The sequence below is a fragment of the Monodelphis domestica genome, chromosome 5 (genome assembly GCF_027887165.1).
Source record: "Monodelphis domestica isolate mMonDom1 chromosome 5, mMonDom1.pri, whole genome shotgun sequence".
In the NCBI taxonomy this organism is placed as follows: Eukaryota; Metazoa; Chordata; class Mammalia; order Didelphimorphia; family Didelphidae; genus Monodelphis; species Monodelphis domestica.
Window position 1 is genome coordinate 272,582,833 of NC_077231.1, and position 19,345 is coordinate 272,602,177.

A 19,345-nucleotide genomic window follows, 5' to 3' on the forward strand; every position below is an offset into this window, starting at 1 on the left:
TCACGAGGGAGGGAAAGGAGGCGGGGCGTTCGAGCCAGGAAAAGGCAGGGCCCGGCGGGAGGAAAGTAGAGGTGGGACTGCGGAGACTGCCCACTGCGCGCGTGACTGACAGGTTTTCAAATCTTCAACCGCCCGTGGCCTCCGAGGCCCCGCCCCTACATTCTCCTTTCCCTCTCCCTCCCCTCCCCCTTCTCCCTCCACCTCCCCGCGCTGCGCGCGCTCTGCACCCTACTAGCCAGCCCCGGAAACGGAGGCGGCCGACGAGGCCCGCTCCCTCCTCGCCGCGGCAGGCGGCCCGGCTACAGCAGCGGCGGGCCCCGCGGGAGCCGGCCCCAGCATGTGGACCGCGGCACGGCGGCCATGAAAGCCGGCACCATGAGGATCCGCAGCAAAGGCCATCACCCGGGTACATTTCACTTCTGATCCCTTTCAACATCCCTCCTCCCCCTGCTTCCTTCCCAAGCTCCTCCCTTCTCTCCGAACCCTGGCGGTTCTTGCTGCCGGCTTCACCTGCGGCCCCGATCCCGGGCCCCTCAGTCCAAGCCCCATTCCAAATGGCCTTTGCCCCCTGGACCCCGGGCCTTCCTTGACTCTGAAGGCTAGGAGGGTCCCCCAGAGGGAGAGGTGAGAAGCGACTTGTTGGAGATCCCTGGCCTTAACTCGAGAGGGCATTTTAGGGGAAAAGAGGTTTATTTCTAGGCCTCCCCGAGGGGCGTTTGTTGTCCTTTCAAGCTGCTTTGAGAAAATTCTCTTGTCCCCCAAGAGATAGGAATCCCCCTTTGCCAGGAATAGCCTCTCATGCCAAAAAAAAAAAGTGAGTGAATGCTAGACCCTGATCTGGAACTCCTTAGGGATGTAATTGTAAATTGACAATAAGTGGGGACGGGGAGATGGAAGGGGCCAGTTCTGTTTAACACTACCCCTAAAGAAAGGAGACCCATAGAAACAAATCAGCCCTCCTCCTGGTGCCCCAGATTCAGAAGGTGAACTTCTTGAGAGCACCCAGCTTTCTAGGGGAAAGTCTTTCAAGGTACACTTCTGACTTCACACTGCTGTGCTTCTTTTAACTGTTACGCTCTAGGTTTCCTTTTTTTTTTTAATTATTTTGATGTGTTGATTTAGGACTGAGCAGTGAGTGTTAAGTAACTTGCCCAGGGCCACAAAAGCAGTAATGACTAATTTGAAATCAGATCTTTCTAAACTCAGGTCGTTTGATTCTGTATTCCCTCATGTTGCAAAGTAATGAGTAACTCACAACTTCTGGTATTTCAGGATTTAAAAGTCTTCCATGTGAGTCCTCAAGTAGCCCCATCTCTGTTAGACAAGTTGCTCAGCTGAACTCTAAAGATGTAGCTTCTCTCCAATTCAAGATTTCCAAAGACAGTTCCTGTGCAAAGTGTATAATTTGTCCCTCCATGCCGAGTACTGGCATACTTTCAAAAACAACAAAAGAAAAACTTGTCTACAAAGCAATTTTATTAAACACCTACCACACTCAAGACTTTTTTTTGTAGGTGCTGAGGAAAACCTGATTTTAAAAAATTAAACTGCTCTGCCCTCAGGGAGCCTAAGTAGAGAAAGAGGTGGTAGGTAGCAAGAAAATAGTTAGATAAGGAAATAATTTGAAGAGGAACAATTATGGGAAATCCAGAAAGCCTCTATAGGAAGCTGTGCTTGACCTAAAAGTTGGAAGAAAGCTAAAGATGGAAGGAAAATCCTCTAGACCTAGAAAAGAAAGCCACAAAGGACCAGTAACAGGTGGGAATCAGATTGTAGGAGTCTTTGACCACCAGCTTTAGGAGTTTATATTTTATCCTAGACAAGGTAGCCATAAAAACTTTTTGAGAAGATGGTCTGATCTCTGTCATAGGAATTGCATTTCACAACTGTATGCTTGAAAAATTAGAAAGACTTGTATGATGGCAGGTAGGCTAATGGCAATATTTGAGATTAAAGAGAAGGAAGACCTGACAGTAAATGGAGCAAAGGGAAGAAGGTGATAAATTTGTGATAAATATCATGGATTCCTGTGCTAGGATCTAAGGCCATAAACATGAAGAAATGAGCTCCTCACTAGGAGAGGAGTTTACCCTGTAATAGGGAAGACAAGGAGAACATAAAGGTAACATCAAAAACAAGGTAGTTAAAAGCCAGGTCGGTTTAGACTTGGAGCAGGTGAGGTGTTCAGGCAGACTTTCACATAGAGCAGGAGCTGTATCTTGAGGGAAGAGGGTTTCCTGGAGGCAGAGGGGAGTGTTTTCCAGGCCTTTGGGGCAATGGAAAGGGGGAAGAAATGTAACTTCTCTAGGAGGCCAGTTGGACTGGATTTAAGATGAGTGCAGGAGGCAGAGTAATGTACAGTGTGTCTAGAAATATAGGTGGGTCCAGGCTGTGAAAAGCTTTAAAAGCTAAACAGCTTCTATTTGAATCAGTAAGACTTGGTCACATATTTACTGGGCATCTCTACTTGGAGGTCCCTTGTTATTTAGGCTTTTCAGTTGGTGTGTCCGACCACTCAAGACCCCATTTAAGACTTCTTATCAAGGATACTGGTATCCTTTGCCATTTCCTTTTCCAGCTCATTTTACAGATAAAGAACCTGAGAAATGACCCAGGGTCACACAACCAGTAAGTGTCTACGGCCAGATTTGAACTCAAGAAGATGAGCCTTCTGATTCCAGACCCAGCACTCTCCACTGTACCACTAGCTGTCCCATTGGCAGTGTCTTAAAAGTGGGCTGTCCAAAGTAGAATTCATTTTCTTTCTCCAGGTCCCACCCCTCCTCATACTTCCTTCTTTTTGTAAAGAACTACTGTCCAGATCATTCATGCTTATAACCTCAGTCATCTATGGCCTCCCCTCTACCCCACTAACTTGTATTGTCAGTTGCCACTTCTTGCTGATCCAAATATCAGTTCTGCCCAGCAGCATGAGAGGGCACAGAATAATTCAGGGTTGGAGTTTGACAGCAGAACAAAAAATTCAAGGGTACAGTTTAATAAATAACATTTATATAGTGTTTCTTGGTTTACCAAGCATTTTACCTGTATTATCTCATTTGATCTTTAGAAGCATGTGAAGTAGACACTATTTTTGCTCACATTCTTATATGAGAAAACTAAGAGATAAAGTGACAAGTTAAGCCCAGGATCACATAGCCAGTAAGAGTCTGAGGCAGAATTTAAACTCAATTTATCCCCCTCTATCCATTACACCACCTACCTGCTTCCACCAGTGTATGGTTGAACAGGATGCCCACTGGATCAAGTCTAAGAGAAAATGATGATGGCAAGAGATCTACACCAGGAGAACAGAAAATGGGGTAGATAGCCTGGAGGTTGCAGGGCAGAGAATTGGTTTTAAAGTGTTCAAAGTTGAGGGCACGAAGGTCACTGAGTTAGGGATGATTGTAGAGCTGAGGTATTGCACCCTGTTAAAGTTAGAGGGGTTAAAGTGACAGTCTAGTTCCCAGGAATTCAGGAGGCTGCAGAGCCTGGAGCAGGACATTGACATGGATGTGGATATTGACATGGACTGGATGGAACTCTGGGAGCCTCCCGAACTCCATCCAGGAGGGCAGCCTGCAGACAGATCCCTACTTTGGGCTGAGTAGGACTGGAGCAGTGAACCTTGAAGGAGACTGTGGAGCCTTGGTGTAGTGTCCCAAGGCCGAAGCTGGGACTGAGGGGGGTTCTCGAGCAGCAGCTGATCTGCTTCCCCTGGCTGGGCTTCCAGGGAAGCTGGGGAGAAGCTGATGGCTATCTTCAATAAGAACTTGAACAGGTTCTGGGCTTACTTTGAGCTCAGGCTCTTAATGGTCCTTTGTAGATCAGTTGTTTGGGACTCAGAATACATAAGTATTCCTTTAGAAATAGGCTATGCTGTAGTTCCCGTGAAGGTCCATCCACCTCACAAGAAAGACCCAGCTGAAGTTTGGGCAATAGCACACCTGAGGGCTTGCCTGAAAGCATCAGTCTTGCTATTTGATTGGGTCCAGGAGCCTTGTCCATGAGGGCCTCTGTAGGCCACCAGTGAACAGTTGTTGCCCAAGGCAGGGCTCAGACTTCACTTGGGGGGTGGGAGGGGCAGCCTGGGTAGGGGGTTCAGGGACTTGCCCAGACTAACATGGCTAGTAAGTGTCTGATGCCTGATTGAAACCCAGGACATCCTGTCTCCAGACCTGGCTCTTAACCCCTCTAAAATCCTAGGCTGCTCTCAGCCAAACAGCTTTGGCCATCTCCTCAGTGCGGGCACATTTGTGTATGTTTGAGGTGGACACTGGGCTGCTGAACGAACAACCTCATGCCTAGAGACAGCCTGGAAATGAGGCCATATGTGATCACAGTGATCAGGGAGCCTGGGCGGGAGAGGGGATAGCCTGCCTCTCTGGCTGTCCTCCTAGCAGTGTCAGGGTGCCCACTTAGTAAGTGGAGCATGGGTATGAAATTGGCAGAGGCAGCCCGGCAAGGACACTCCTGGATCCTCAGACAGGCCATCCTGGGGAGAGTCGTGGATCAGGGGAAGGGAACAGACTGAGGTCTCCATCCTGACCCGTCCCTGTCCCCTCCTGCAGCAGGTCCTGCTGGGTAGGCATGAGGTTCCTGGGGAGTCAGGAGGATCATGTCTGTCGCTACTGCCAAGGGGCAGGTTGGCCCAGGGTGCATGGAGGCTGCCTGTTGGCATCAGGCTCCCAGACACATACTCCCCTTCTTCCCCACTTGGGAGGGGCCTCAAGAGAGGACTACAAGAGCAGCCAGATTTGGGGCTCCCTGGAGGCAACAGACCTATGAGAGCGATACTAGGATCTGACTCCTCCAGTTCCCCTGGCTGAGCTCAGCCCTGCACCCCAGGCTCTCAGCACCTTCGTCCCGGGTCTCTCCCTCTTCCCTTCTTGCTCCTTCCTGCTACCAAGAGCCTGCACACTCCCTCTCCCCCCACCCACCTCTGCAGCTCTAGGGTGCTGCCAGCCCCCCACTGGCCACCATCCCCTACTTGTCTGAGAGCCCCTCCCTAGCACAGACCCCCTTAGCCAGCCCACAGTAGGTGCCACTCACAGGCACCCCACTTTATAGCATCCTTTTGTCAGCCGCTGCAAGGGCCCCGGCCCTCTGTGTGGGATCTCCAGTCAGCCTGGCTTTATGTCTGGGCTCACAGCAGGCGTCTGGAAAGCCCAAATGATACCCAGGCTTTGGCCTGAAGCTTTCCCCATCCCTGATTCTGGGCCCCAGAGAAGCTCCTTCATCCATCCGCATTACTTTCTTGTCTCTTCCTTTGAGGGCAGAGACGGTCTTTGCCTCTTTGGTGTCCCGGGTGGAACCTAGCCTGGGACGGAGCTGAGCCCTTCAATCCTGTTTGTCTCTGCACCCTGGCTTTGCTCACAGCCTTCGAGGCTCAGCTCAAGTTCCCCCACTCTGTGAAGGCTTCTCTAGTCCTCCTGGCAGAGGGGGCTCCCCTAAACCAATTCAGTCTCAGACTGCATATGTGCTGTGTAGACGTGCACAAACCTCTGAAGGAGACACGGGATGCTGTAAGGCCTTGGTGGAAGCACCTGTGAGGCCTACTTGGCTCCCAGACCTTCAGAATCAGCCTCCAGCCTGCATCCTCCCTCATTTCTGCACATTCTTTCCCTCACATGCTCCCTAAACTTACCCAGTTGGGGACTCCACGGTGCCCCCCCTTGTCAGCGTCCCTGCTGGGCCGGCCTATGAGAAGCCTTTTCGGTTGGCATCTTCCTAGTCATTGTAACTCCGTTCTTGCAGTGAGATTCTTGTTTTGTCTGCCTCTCCCCCTGACCCCGCCTGAATCCACGCAGACCCTTGACGGGATTCAAGTAGAAGCTATTGACTGAGCTCCCACTCATCCAAAATCAATAGGCCAATAGATCTGACATCTTTAGGGACTTCATTGGAGAGCCCCGCTTTCCAGCTTGCCCGGCCTTTGGGAATGGGGAGTCTTTGAGGCGCTCTCAGGCCTGGTCTAGCTGTAGCATGATCCCGCACTGAGAACCACAGAAGGAGTGGGCAGAATGCTTCCACAGCTAAGGTTTTCTTCACAAAATAAAGACTGGTCAGAAGAAGAGTGAAAGAAAAATCATTGACAATAAGCCCAGATAGAACCATTTAAAGGAATTTTACGTGTCCAAGTTTCTGTATTTAGAGGGAAAGAACTTCTGTTTTCTCTACATTTAGCATTGAAATTCTGTCCATCATTGATAACGCTTCATAATCACTTTTTGAAATACCCTTTTTGTGTTAATAGCCATTGAACTAAAATGCAGACCCATCTGTTTCCCCATTCGCTATTTCCCCATCAGTTGGAGGTTGTCTGATCCAGCCTTGCAGGAAATTAGACAGCCGTCTCTTCTGGGGGACAAAGTTCAAGGCATGGAGCAGATGGGACATAGTCACTTCCTCAGTTCTCCCTCCGTTCTGGGTTAGCACAGTGATAGCTTCCTTGATAAACCTCCCAGAAGGGGGGGAGGGGAATCCTGGAATCTGGAGGGAGAGCAGGCCCTGGACACAAGGAAAAGGATAGGGGGGGCCCTGACTTCTCAAAATGTCACCCGGTAGTCAATAGATTTTTTTTTTTAATGCCATGGATTATCCACTTCTGAATTAGTCATTTACTTCTCTGAAGGTAAGAGGTTGAACCAGAATGCTCTCTGATTTTCATTAAAACTCAAAGTAATTATGTGACAATTGACCTTTCTGTAAAATGTAATCTAATCATAAACCTTCTTTTATAGCAGGTGGTATCCAAATAAAAAATGAGAAAAATAGACCAACTTTGAAAACTGTGAAAAATGATAACAAATCAGAAAACCCTAAATATAAGCCACTGTGGGGGAAAGTCTTTTATCTTGATTTGACATCTGTTGTGATCTCTGAAAGACTGGAAAAGGACCTCAAGGAACTAGGAGGGGTAAGTAAAAATGCTGCATTTTAACAAAAAGTTTTTCCTACAAATGTATGTTACCCGATCTCACCCGGGCCCTCGCTGCAGCGGGAGACCCTCGGACCTCTGGGTCAGGCCTTGGGTTTTCCAGAACAGAAAAATCTCCCTTTCCAGCTGTTTGACAGCCACACTCACTGTCTCAAGACATCCTCCAGTCCATTCGCTCTCACTACATAGGCGGCTGCGCCAGATCCGGTCCTTCTGTTTGGCCAGGACCTCAGCACCCTCTCCCCCTTCTGGCCCATTCTCCTTACGGTGTCACCCCGCGGCCCCCTGTTCCAGGACCAAATACCGAATGCGCTTGAAGCTCCTCCCAGTGTGGGCCCTCCCTCACACAGGGCTCACATGGGGCTCCTGGCTTCCTTGAGGCTCAGCTCAGACCCTGCCTTGCAAGCACAGCCGCCCGGGGCATCTTTGACAGCTATTGGGGGGCTCCCCAGGGTGGGGCGGGGGGTTCCTGACTATCAGCCCAGCCCTTGGTGCAGTGAGTCCATGTGACATAAGTCTGGCTGGTGGATGTCTGTCAAAAGAGAATCTGGGATTCTTTTTGGGCCTGGAATGAAGTGAAGGCCCAGAAAGCAGGCGGCGCACCCATGGAGACCTTGGCTTCCAACTTGCCTCTGGGGGCTCGTGTGCATTGAGCCCAGAATCAGGAATGGGTGAGTTTGGGGGGGACAGGAATGCTGGGCTTCGGATCGCGTGAGCGCTTCCTCATGTGAGGGTCCCAGCTGGCAGCGGGGGGGGGGCCCGGGTGTGGACCTCCGCCTCGGACGCCGTCCTCCCCCGTGCACATGCTCCCCGATGCCCAGCCCGCAGAGCAGAAGATTCGGCAGGGCATTGACTTGGGCCGAGTCAGTGTGTCCTCTAGGCCGCCTGTCGGGGAGCCAACAGTCCCCAGAGACCCCAGAAGAAGGCGGTTTGGTGTGAAATGCTGACGTGCTGCAGATTGGCAGCCAGAATGGATGGTGGGACATTCATGGAGGTGCTTGGGATCCAAGAGCCACCAAGAACCCTTTTTTGGGAAACTGGGAATGTCGAGCCTGGAGGTGGTTTTCCCTAAAATTGACGTCGAATGGAAGAAACCCAGGTCACGGAGAGATGGCCTTTGCCTCGACATCACGGGCCCCCAAACCTCGTAGCGTCCGGACGTCTCCATGGGCGCGCTCCTGGGAGCCTCGGCCTCTCCGATGGCGCCAGCCTGAGCCGCGTTGTCCGTCCAGATGCCCTTTGCTGAGCATCTCGCAGCCTTTGCCCTCTGCTTCCTGCTGGCGCCCCAGGAGATCCGAGCCGGCCCTTGTGGAGCCCCGCCTCTCCGGGGTGTGGGGCTGAGGAGCGGGAAGCCCACCCCGAGGGAGCCTCCAGATTCAGCTCGGTGTCCTGTGGGCACACAGCCTCCTCCCACTGGCGGCAGTTAGTGTTCTAGAGTGCGTTATGGTTGACTTCGTTTTATCCTTACCTCAACTCAGGGAGGTCGAGGCTGTTACTAGCCACATTTTAGACCTGAGGAAATGGCGGCAGACGGTGGTTTCACCAGGGAGAGGGCCAGAGGGTAAATGTCTGAGGAGGACTCGAACTCGGGTCTTCCGATTTCAGGTCCTGGATTCTCTGCACTAAGCCACCCCCAGCCCCTGCCTCTGCCATTCTAACCTTCTTTTAAAGATCACTTAAAATGGGAACAAAAGTCACCTGATATTCTGCAAGCATCGGGCAGACTAGAGGGCCTCGTGCCTAGCGTGTCAGCCGGGGTCAGGCAGGCCACCAGCCAGGGACAAGCGTCTTCTCTCCTGGGCGCCTGTCTGTTTGGCTTCATCCAGGCATCGACACTGTGCTGGCTCAAGGCCGCAGAGCCGGAGGGCTGGCCAGCGAGGGTCACCCAGCTCGTGTCCCAGGCCCCTGGCCGCCCCTCCCCACTTCCTAACGGACAGTGTGAAGCCCGAAGGCGGCCTGGTCACCTCTGCTGCCCTGGCTGGCCAGCCTCTGGCCTCCATTTCCCCTCTGTGAAAGGACACGAGCAAGACGTGAGCACGGCGGGGCACTGAGGCTGGGCAGAGCCGAGAAGGGCAGAGGAGCGCCGGCTGGGCCCCCCAGAGCACGCAGCCCCCCACCTGCTGCCACCTCGGGGCAGGGCCTCACTGCCTGCTTTCCTCATGGCTCCCCCTTCTCACTCCCCTCGCTTCCAGCTTCCTCGGTGACTCCAGAGGCTGCTCTGGGCCTGCGGGTCACTAGCGAGCGGCCTCCGTCCCTCTTCCTTTCTGGTGATTATCTGAATAAGGCTGTAAGACAGGAGGAGGCCCGGGGCTCAGGAGATCAAGTGAGGTCCTGGGTTCCAATCTGGCCTCAGACGCTTCCTAGCTGGGTGACCCTGGGCGAGTCACATAACCCCGCTTGGGACCCCCGCCCAGGGCTGCTTCTTAAAGGGGCTTCTATGACAATAATGGCGTAGGGTGCGACTCCCTGGAGACGGGAACTTTCATTTTGTCCTTTATCTGGGCAGAGGCGGGTCGGAGCTGGGCAGGCACCTCATCAGGGCGCACAGATGGATGTTGGTGTCTCCCGGCCTTCCCCTGGGAGAGAGGTGTCTGGTTGTGGGCTGGGCGCAGCGCGCCGGCCTGATGGCTTCAACTTGCCGCACTGCTGGATGCCTTCGTTTGGCTTTTTAAACAAGGGATTCTTTTATCTTTTCTTAAGAGAGTCGAAGAATTCCTCAGCAAGGATATCAGTTATCTGGTCTCGAATAAAAAGGAAGCCAAATACGCTCAGACGCTGGGCTGTCTTTCTCCGGTCCCGAGTCCGGAGTCGGCCTATACGGGAGGCAACACGTCGCCGCAGCCCAGCTGTGACGGGAGTTCCTTCAAGTCTCCAGACCCAGTAAGTGGCTCTCACGGGCCCGCCGTCAGCGAGGCGGCTTCTCTGAGGCCTTCTGTGGCTCCCTGCAAAGAGCTGCCAGCCTGCGCCTCGGGCTCCCCCCTTCCAAGGGCTCGGCCTTCCCCGGACCAGTGAGGGGTGGCGAAGTCCCCCGAGCCCCATGTCAGAGTGAAGAAGTAAATACAGCCAATGGGTCAGCAACACACTTCCGTTATGTTGTGTGGCCAGTTTGGGAGGGATAGAAAGCTGCAGGAGGACAGGCAAGCGTGAGGTGGGGAGAGGGACCCGGGGAGCCACCCCCCTCCCCCATAGAAAGTTTGCCTAGCACGTTCTCTTATTTCCTGGGATCCTCCCCACAGCCCTGTAAGGAAAGGGCTGTTGTTATCCCATTTTACAGCCCAGGAAAAGGAAGCAGAAAGGAGTCATCCCCTTGCCCAGGGTCCTACAGCTAAGAAGTGTCAGAGGCAAGATTCGAACCTGTCTCCTAACACCAAGCCCAGGGCTTCCCCACTGAGGTCCCCTCTGCTTCAGGCCCGGGAGGGGTGGCTCTCGGGCTCCGCTGGAACCTTGGTGTTGGGAATCAGGAATAGGCAGTCGAGTCACCGTTGTTGCCGCCCGTTTCAGTGGGATGAGACAAAGTGGGGAGAAATCTTTCCGCTCCCCTTAGCCAAGGGGGGCCTGAAGAAAGCAGCATAAGCCTGGGTTCCCATGTGGTTCTGCTCGGCCAGGTCACTCGCTTCTTCACCTCTGAAGTCAGGCTAATAGAGAGGCCTGTTAGGCCCGGGGCAAGAGAGAACCTCAACAAGCGCTTGGTCCAGAGCCTCAGGCAGACCTGTACAGGAGGAGCCTTGCAGTGTTTGCGGGGCATGGCGCGGCCCAGGAGCTCGGCGTCCTCCGCCTGGTTCCAGAGTCCAGAACCGGACCCTCGGAACCGAACGGGCCCCTCCCTGGTCAGCCACAGAGAGCCACCCAAACCTGGGGATGGGGCGGCGTGTGGGCACAGCCCAGAGGGTTCCGGCCTGCAGGAAGGGCGGGCGCTCCTTCAAAGGGATTCCGCTTCACTTCTGTTTCCAAATAACCTTTTTTTTCCTCTGTAGGTATGTATGAGCAGAGGAAAATTATTAGTTGAAAAAGCTATCAAGGAGCACGTAAGTTGCCAACTTTTTCACGATAATCATATGACAATGTCGCCCTACAATTGCGCGGTGTAATCCCACTCGGCTGTCCCTCCGCCTCATGCTTGTGTCCCGAGTGTCCGAATCCCTCACTGGGTCGTTTTGTGCCCTGCCTCTCTCCCGCCTCCTCACCCACGTCCCATCCCTGCAGCCGGCAAAGGCGGCTGATGCTTGGGGGGCCTGCTGGGGGCCTCCCCTTCTACGGGCCTCTCCTTGAGGAGAGGCGGACTCGCGAATGAGAGTCTCAAAGGCCAAAAAGCGAGGCCTGGATTCTCCCACCCTGGGCTACACAGTCGTGTTTAGCGCATTAACGTTTCTGTAAAGTCGGAGCATTGATTGCTTTTTCTCCTTGCAGGACTTCATCCCTTCAAATAGTATCCTGTCAAATGCTTTATCCTGGGGAGTGAAAATTCTTCATATCGATGGTAATTGCTTTCTCTTTGGTTGTCTCACGTTGGTCGTCTATGAAAATCCTCGAGCCGCTCACAGACAAACAGCAGCTCTTACACAGCCCGAAACCTTTCTGTTGGTAGCTTGTTCCACTGTCCCTTTTGGACTGCGTCTCCTCCGTGTCGCTTCCACGGTCTCAGTTATCACAAAAATAACGTTGAGCCCTTTCTTCTTTTGACACAGATATCAAATACTATATTGAACAAAAGAAGAAAGAATTATATCTGATCAAGAAATCGAGCACGTCACTCCGAGAGGCGGTGAGTGTCAGGAAGGGTAGACCCTGTCCCAGAAAAGCCACGTCTTTGCCGCCCTGCTTGGAGTTCATTGGATAGACTTCCTCTTCCTCCGGCAAACAGATACTCGGGTCTAAAACGCTCCTTTCACAGCGCATCCTCAGTGTGGCCCCCCATGCACTGTGCTTTTCACAGAGTGGGCATTAGAGGAAAAAGCCTTGTTCTGGAGTCATTTAGGGAATATGGGGCTAGCAGCTCTTTTTCAAATATTCCTTTTAACTAAATGAATGCTGTCTTCTGATATGGCTTCTTCCCTTTTTCCTTGCATCAAAATAAATGAAAGGTTTATTTATTGCGATCACAGACTGACAGAATTTAGTAGCAGGAAGGAATGAGAGAGTGCTTTAGTCCAGAGTCCTTGGAAGTTGCAAGCCCTCTGTGGCTACTCCAAGGAAAAGCAGGAAGGTGTATGATGAATAGAACACGTTTTAAAAACTAATTTTCTAGTTACATTTTTCTGACCCAATTTTATTTTCCTCTGTATTTTTAAAAATGAATTAATGTAATGAATCTAAGTGGCTGCTTTGATTTGTTACCTTAATTATAATCTTTAAGAACATTTGAGACAATTACTGACAAATTGTTTTAAGATGAAATTTAAACCTATGATGTACTTCTCAAGATTTAGCCTTTTCTTCAAATGGTAACTTCATTCTATTAATAGATAAATAATTTCAGCTGGAATTTCAAGTAATCTTGACTGCTCTGTAAGGCAATTCCTATTACTGATTTCTTCCATAGGTGACAAGATACGTTATTTGTTTATGATGATTGTTTTCCGAAATTTTCTTGTTGAAAATACTTTTAAAAAACATTCTGATTAGTTGAGAAAAAGTAATTAAGTACAAGTTTTTTCTAATCAAATGTTGATACAAATAAATTTCTATAAATATAAATGTTTATAGAAATACATACAAAATAAATGAGGAAAGCAGTGTGAGATTAAAAAGTAGAAAGACAAACTCTCCATCTGGAATTGTCCTGGCTCTTGGCCTGTGTGACTGGGAGCCTTAGTTTCTTTGATCATGAAGTGAGAGGAATACACATACCTTGCCTCCCTCATAGAGTGTTGCAGAGAAAGCTCTCTAGAAGCTCTAGCAGCCTATAGCAGTGATGGCAAACCTGGTAAAGGGGCAAGTGACATCCTCAGGCATGTGTGGAATGCCCACCAAGAGGGCTCTGAGTGCCCCTTCTGGCATGCATGCCACAGTTTCGCTGCCACAGGCCTACAGCAATAGGAGCTATTGTATCAACTCTAAGTCTCACTGTGACTTGAAGAGGACCTGGTGGTGTCCTGGAATCCTTATGGGCTATTTGTGTGGAGTTTTAAATTCTACCATGTCCTACCACATTGGGAAAGGTTTATTCATTGCAATCAGCGTGCAGCTCCCCTACAGGCCATATGCCCATCCTCTAAAGACTCGTCTTGGAAATGCCCAATAGCAGAAAGTTGGCCACCAGGAGATGAAATTCTAAGACATGGACAGGTTGTGAGTTGTATTGGTACCCATGATGACAAAATGATACTTGGGTGAATTGTCCCTATTTTTTACAGTCCTTTTTCCTACACTTAGAATTATTGATTCACAAAGGAAATTGATGGTGCAGTGATAAGAAAATATCTTTCTTAAATGGAATATTCACACTAATCACCCTTTTTTCTTTCAGGGGAAACGATTTGGCATTCAGAAAACAAAAAGTAAGTATTTGGACATCCATAGGAATGCTTTCTTTTCTTCCTAAAACAAAAATTAGTAATTTTATGTCGCCAGACCTATTATGATAATCTGTGGCTCTCTGGCAGCAGAATTCAGGCCTGGACATCAAAAAACCTGGACTATTTACAGCTAACAGTTTGAGAATGGATAATTACTTCCTTTTCTGAACCTGTTCCCTCCTCTGTAAAATGGGATTCATTAGACCTTCTCATTTGCCTTGAGGTTATTGCACAAGATAGTGCACTTTAAACCGAGGGTATTATTACCATTTGGGTGCTGGGGTGAGACTAGCAGAGATCTTTGCCTGTGGATTTATAGGTATTTACTAAGGGAATGTTGTGTGTGTTTCCCAGCAGGAAGGCTCAAAAAGCCATTTGTGAAGGTGGAAGATGCAAGCCAGTAAGTATAAGAAATGAAGAAAATGGCTTAAGTAATTGTCTTTAATATTTCTACTTCCCAGTTTTGGAGAGAAAATCAAAAGGGGGGAAGGGGTGACTCTCTAAACATTCCTCTTCTGGTGCCACCTACAGGGGCCTGTTCCTGCTGGGGGCTCTTTTCTTCTCTTAAGCCACCCCTTCGGTGCCTGGATGAGCTCCACACTGCCCCAGAGCCCTTCCTTTCATCTGTGGGTGGTGGGAATGGCCTGGAGGCATATGGAGAGAAAACCCTGAGGGCACAGTGGCCCCTGGCGGGCCCTAGAGTCTCCCTACATGGCCAGGCCTAGGCCTCTCACTTCAGGCCAGACCTCCTAGAGGAGGTTTTGAGCTGGGCCAGAGTCTCCAGTGGCCTCCAATTTTCTCCTGTGGTTTTGATAAGCTCTGGAGAGTATCCCTGGAGCTATGCCTGCTTGCACCCTGCTGGGAAGGGCTCTCTTCCCATGCCATAGCTGTCTTTGGCTGCCCTACTCTGGAGAGGGCCCGTAGTTGGGCAGGGGAGAGCTGCCAGGTTCCGGTCCCACCTCAGACACGACCTGGCTGGGGCCCCTTGGAGCAGGTGGTCCTCCGGGGGTGGCCTAGGTCAGGGGGCTCCGGGCTTCCTTCGCTTGAGTTTGTAATGTCTTTCCTCGGTTTCGTTTCCCCACCCCGCAGCCACTACAGACCGTTTTACCTCCAGTTGTCCAATATACCTCTCATCAATTATTCCGTTCCCAAGCCCTGCAGCCCCTTTGACTTGGATAAGACGTCGGCTCTGCAGAAGCCGACACAAGCTAAGCAAAGGTAGGTTTGAGTCTTTCCTTCCGAGAATTCTCTCCTGGCGCTCTGACTCGACTGAATCGTGAGGCTGCTGTGGAGAGGGGCCCAGCCTCCTCGCCTGGGTCTGTGTCCCCCGGGCTTAGGACGAAGGAGGCCCCCAATGCTCTGCCTCTCCCTGGGCCTTCGTGGGCTCCTTTTCAGTTAGAGGCTCGAGAAAAGAACCATCTTCCATCTTGTCCCCATTCGGAGTCCCTGTGATCTCCCCGGGGACTCCGAGTCCCCAGGCCGAGCCGTCCTGCCCTCCCGACCTGCTCATGAAGGACTCTGAAACTCGAAGGTTTCGCCCCAGCCTCTCTTCCAGACTTCTTTTCACATCTCTTTGAGGGCTCCCCAGAAAAATGGGGATAAGCGCAGCCAGGGCCTCCCCACCTTGTGGTGAGGATCCAGGGAGAAGAACCCGCGCTCTCTCCACCTGCTCCCACGGCCAGGACAGGCCTTATTTCCTGCTCTCAGTCCTAGGCAGCTCCGTGCCCCTTCTTGGAGGCTCTCAGAGGCCCCGGCTTGGCTCCTCTGTCGAGGTGTTGTCGAGCGTGAGCTTCCGGAGGCTGGGAACGCTGCTGGTGTTGGCCAAATTAGATTTGGGGTCATTTCATTTCTTAGATTTATCAGTAATGTGTCATCACAGCTCCTAGTTACCCCGACTGTTCTTTTCTTGGGGGCTGCTGACATCTGGGATGTGTAAAAATTATTTATTAATTGATGTGAAACATTTTTAACTTTTCAAAATTATTTTTAGTTTGCACGTCGTGTGACTGGGCAGGTCCCTTACCCTGGTGGCCCGGCCCTCTGGAGCGGACACTTACTCAGCAGCCCTTCTAAGGGGGAAGGCCCAGGCCCAAGCCCCGGCAGGCCCCAGAGGGCCTCTTCCTCCCGGGCCTGGGGCGCACCGTTTGGTCCTTTTCTGACATCCAGCTTCACCAGAATATTCTCCTTTTTCACTTTGAAACAGAAAGTTCCCTCTGAAGGCGGCTCATAACTGAACGGGGGAAGGGGTGCCGCCACGCATCCCTCCGCTGAAAGCCGTGTGTGTCTCCTCACAGGAACCGGGTGGGCTGCGAGGCCCCAGGGCCGGCCCGCCTGCGCGAGAGCAAGAAGAAGGGCTACTGCGAGTGCTGCTCCCAGAAGTACGAGGCGCTGCAGGCCGTAAGCTCGCTGCCCCTTGGGGAGGGACGCACCAGGGCGCCAGGCCCCCCTGGATCTCCTGTTTGTCCCAAGGCCATTCGTCCGTGTAGACGGTGGCTCTGGAGCCCCGGGACGCTCCCTCAGACCTGCCCTGACCTCGGCCTGCAGCCCTAATGAGCTGTTGTGAGCCCTCTCACAGAGACCGCCCACTCCATCCCTGCCGGCCAGGGCAGAGCACCGGGCCATGTCCAGTAGGAATCTGGGGCAGAAGGGAAGGGCTGCCCGATGCCAGAAGGTGGGCCCGCCTCTGTCCTCCCTCCCCCTCTGCCACAGCGAATGCACTTACACTTAAATAGGCCTTCGCTGGGCAGTTTGTTCTCTTCTGGATCTCCCCGGCGTAGGGTGGGATCCAGAGCTGGACAGAGGCGGCCCCAGTGATTCCTCCCTGCGCCCTCCTGGGGCTCCTGCAGCCTAGACACTGCCTGTCCTTAAAAGAAGGTAATAAAGATAGAAGTGAGCCATAGTGCAGGAGAGCCTTTTTACATGCTGCCTCGTAGTCGGGGGCTGCCTCTGTCTGCCGTCTGTTCTTCCCTTTCTGACACCAGGCTTCAGAGCTTCTTGGGAAACACCTGGGCCGGCTCCCCTGGGGTCCCTTTGGCTCTCGGCTTCCCCACAGGCTGGCCGGGCTCCCCTTGGGGTCCCTTTGGCTCTCGGCTTCCCCACAGGCTGGCCGGGCTCCCTTGGGGTCCCTTTGGCTCTCGGCTTCCCCACAGGCTGGCCGGGTTCCCCTGGGGTCCCTTTGGCTCTCAGCTTTCCCACAGGCTGGCCCGCTCCCCTGGGGTCCCTTTGGCTCTCAGCTTTCCCACAGGCTGGCCCGCTCCCCTGGGGTCCCTTTGGCTCTCGGCTTCCCCACAGGCTGGCCCGGCTCCCCTTGGGGTCCCTTTGGCTCTTGGCTTCCCCACGGGCTGGCCCGACTCCACAAAGCGGGCTGAGGCGGGACGGCGTGAGGGAGCTGCCCTGAGCTCGGCGGGTTTCATGACTGTTGTAAAAGCCTGCTATGCTGCTGCTTCTTTTTCCTTCTAGCACCTTCTCAGTGAACAACACAGAAACTTTGCACAGAGCACTCAGTATCAAGTGGTCGATGACATCATCTCCAAGTTGGTGTATGACTTTGTAGAATCCAAAAGCGGCATCTCCAGAAGGTAAATTGTTATTTGGATGCTTTCGTGGAAAAATGGAGATGATCGTAAACGTCCTCCTTCCCTCTTGGGGGTCGCAGCCCACCCGCGGGCACATACCAGACTTGCAGAGATGGCCAAGTTTCCGGGACCCGTCAGAGGCCCATTTTACCAAGATAAAGTTTCAAGCCGCACCATTCCTTAAACCATTCCATAGCAGTGGGTATGAAACTAACATTTCAGGGTTGGGTTTTTCTGGCTAGAACAGCCTATAGACTGTCTGGGCGGCTCCTTGAAAAGGTGCTTTCTCCCACCAGGCTCTTCTTATTTCATTGGTCTAGTGACCTCAGGGCCGAGGAAGCTCCCTACACTTCCGGGGCACTTGAGAGGGTCAGTGATTCGCTGTAGTTGTATTGCCAGTTTGGGTCTGAGGTAGGACTGGAACCCACATCTTTCTGGCTAGCTCTGTATCCAAGCCACATTAAAGTACAAAATCTTCAACCTTAGACTTCAAGATGACTACAAAATAGAATAAAACATCTAATGGCACCTATTCAGAAATTAAAACACACAAAAGGACATTTATTTAGGGCAACATCAGCAAACAACTGGAAATGGAATTAGTCATTCTCTTTACAATCTTTAGTGGTACCCTATTTATATGTTATCATATTTCCAGAGATACTTTACTAGCTTAGATTTTGTCCAACTCTTCAGAAGCTAGGCTAATCTTTTCTTTTTTTTCTTATTTAAAGAGTGAAACGCAGTATTGGATCTTTTATCCCCATAATTGGAAATACTTTTAAAAGAAACGAACCTGAAAAACAACTGGAATTGCACCGTATTTCCCAGAATGGCCCTTGGGAAAGTACAACCAAAGAGGTAATAAAACATGATTTCCAATATCGAGAAAGCAGGGATCCTGCACAAAGGCTCGCTTGCAGTTCAGAGCCCTCATTTTCATTTGCTTCCTGCAATCCATATCCTTACAACTCAGCAAGTAAACTCAGAGAACAATTGGATTGTAGAAAATCTTATCTCACAAATCCAGCGGAGGAGAGTGCGCTGGATTTGGTACAGCTACCTCCACAGAAAGATTCCCAGGGATGTTCTCCTGAAGTTGCTGAAAAACAAGGAACCATAAAGGAAAAAAACTCAGAAGAACTAAAAACGGAATGCTGCCCGTATATTCTAGAGACTTTTATGCAAGTTTCTGATTTTGATGAAACAGGTAAAAATGTGTCCCAACTAAAACGCAAGTCCGACAGCACACTTTTTCCGGATACTTGTCAGAAGAAAAAAGGCACCAGATCGCCACATGATTATGACTCAAGTCTTAGAGTCATGGGCAGTTCACCAGAACAGCCTACAGGCCAAGTCCAGGTGGTGTCCCATAATCACCCTGGTGAAGAGCCTAAAGAAGCAGATGTCGAAAGTTCAGAGAGTTTACCTTCAGGGAAGCTGCAGCGAAAGGTAAAAATAGTATTAGGAAGAAAAAAGAGAAATCAGAAAAAGAATGTCGAATTAAAGGTAGAGAACAAAACAGAAGTTCCTGCCACAAAAGAAGAAAACAGTATTTGTAGTTCACCAACACAGTCTCTAGTGGAATTATTTAAAACCAGTGGAGAAAATTCTGAATTTTTGGGTTTTACGAGCTATTCCGAAGACTGTGGTTCATGTGATGTGTTAGAAGTTTGGGAAGAAGAAAATGAGAATAGTTTGTTGTCCATGTTTCTCTCTTCCCCTTCTTCAACCTCCACATTTACTGGGTTTTAGAGGAGTTTTTTGGAGTTTTGTTTTTAATCTGTATTTTTCACAAATGGTGAGGATTGTATTCCTGAAAGTATTTTTTTATATATGTAAAACATTCTTGTTTTATTTGTGTGGCAACTGTACATTTTAATAACCAACTGTAAATATTAAGAATAAAGATGATTATTAGTTTTTTCTCAAGAATTAAATACTTTTATATAAATGTAACCGAAGTGAAGGTCTCTTGCTGCATTTTGCATATTGTGTACGTGATTTCTAAATAAAGCTTTCTGAATAGGGAAGTAAATATGAGCTTGTACTGCAAGGAAGATGACTTGCTCTGGAAAAGTAAATTTCAGTAATATTAAGGGATTCCTAAAAGCTTAGTGTCCCAAAGTTGGGCATAGATCAGTGACTATGTACCACTGAAAGCTGCTATCGTGGTGAAAAGAACATGCAGAGTGTTCAAATACACGTGATACTTTTGAGCAGTGTTCTAAGGTATGTCATTGACTTATCCTTTGATTTTCTTGATGAACTGCATAATTTACCAGTGCAATAAAAAAAGGTTCCTTAGTGGA

General features: G+C 50.6%; 1 protein-coding gene across 3 annotated transcripts; it reads left to right on the forward strand.

Annotated features, from left to right (window-relative positions):
* The first annotated feature begins 27 nt into the window (after positions 1-27).
* On the forward strand, positions 28-19,345 carry DBF4 (DBF4 zinc finger). 3 transcript variants are annotated; one of them, XM_007504943.3, is made up of 12 exons: positions 28-406; positions 6,747-6,922; positions 9,644-9,823; positions 10,918-10,968; positions 11,351-11,420; positions 11,629-11,705; positions 13,410-13,440; positions 13,813-13,858; positions 14,548-14,676; positions 15,753-15,855; positions 16,918-17,036; positions 17,768-19,345. In XM_007504943.3, exons 1-12 carry the CDS (start codon positions 361-363, stop codon positions 18,786-18,788), a joined length of 2,049 nt encoding a protein of 682 aa, XP_007505005.2. In that variant the 5' UTR covers positions 28-360; the 3' UTR covers positions 18,789-19,345. The 3 variants fall into 3 exon arrangements, with proteins under 3 accessions (XP_007505005.2, XP_001377690.2, XP_007505006.2); XM_001377653.4 differs by having other exon boundaries at positions 178-406; positions 6,750-6,922; XM_007504944.3 differs by having other exon boundaries at positions 179-406; positions 13,816-13,858.

Bases quoted from the DNA above. Each gene is read 5' to 3' on its own strand.
- DBF4 (XM_007504943.3), top strand. From the start codon at position 361: ATGAAAGCCGGCACCATGAGGATCCGCAGCAAAGGCCATCACCCGG. The intron at 11,421-11,628 runs GTAATTGCTTTC...CTTTTGACACAG, and splicing joins GAAAATTCTTCATATCGATG to ATATCAAATACTATATTGAA. The intron at 13,859-14,547 runs GTAAGTATAAGA...CCCACCCCGCAG, and splicing joins AAGGTGGAAGATGCAAGCCA to CCACTACAGACCGTTTTACC.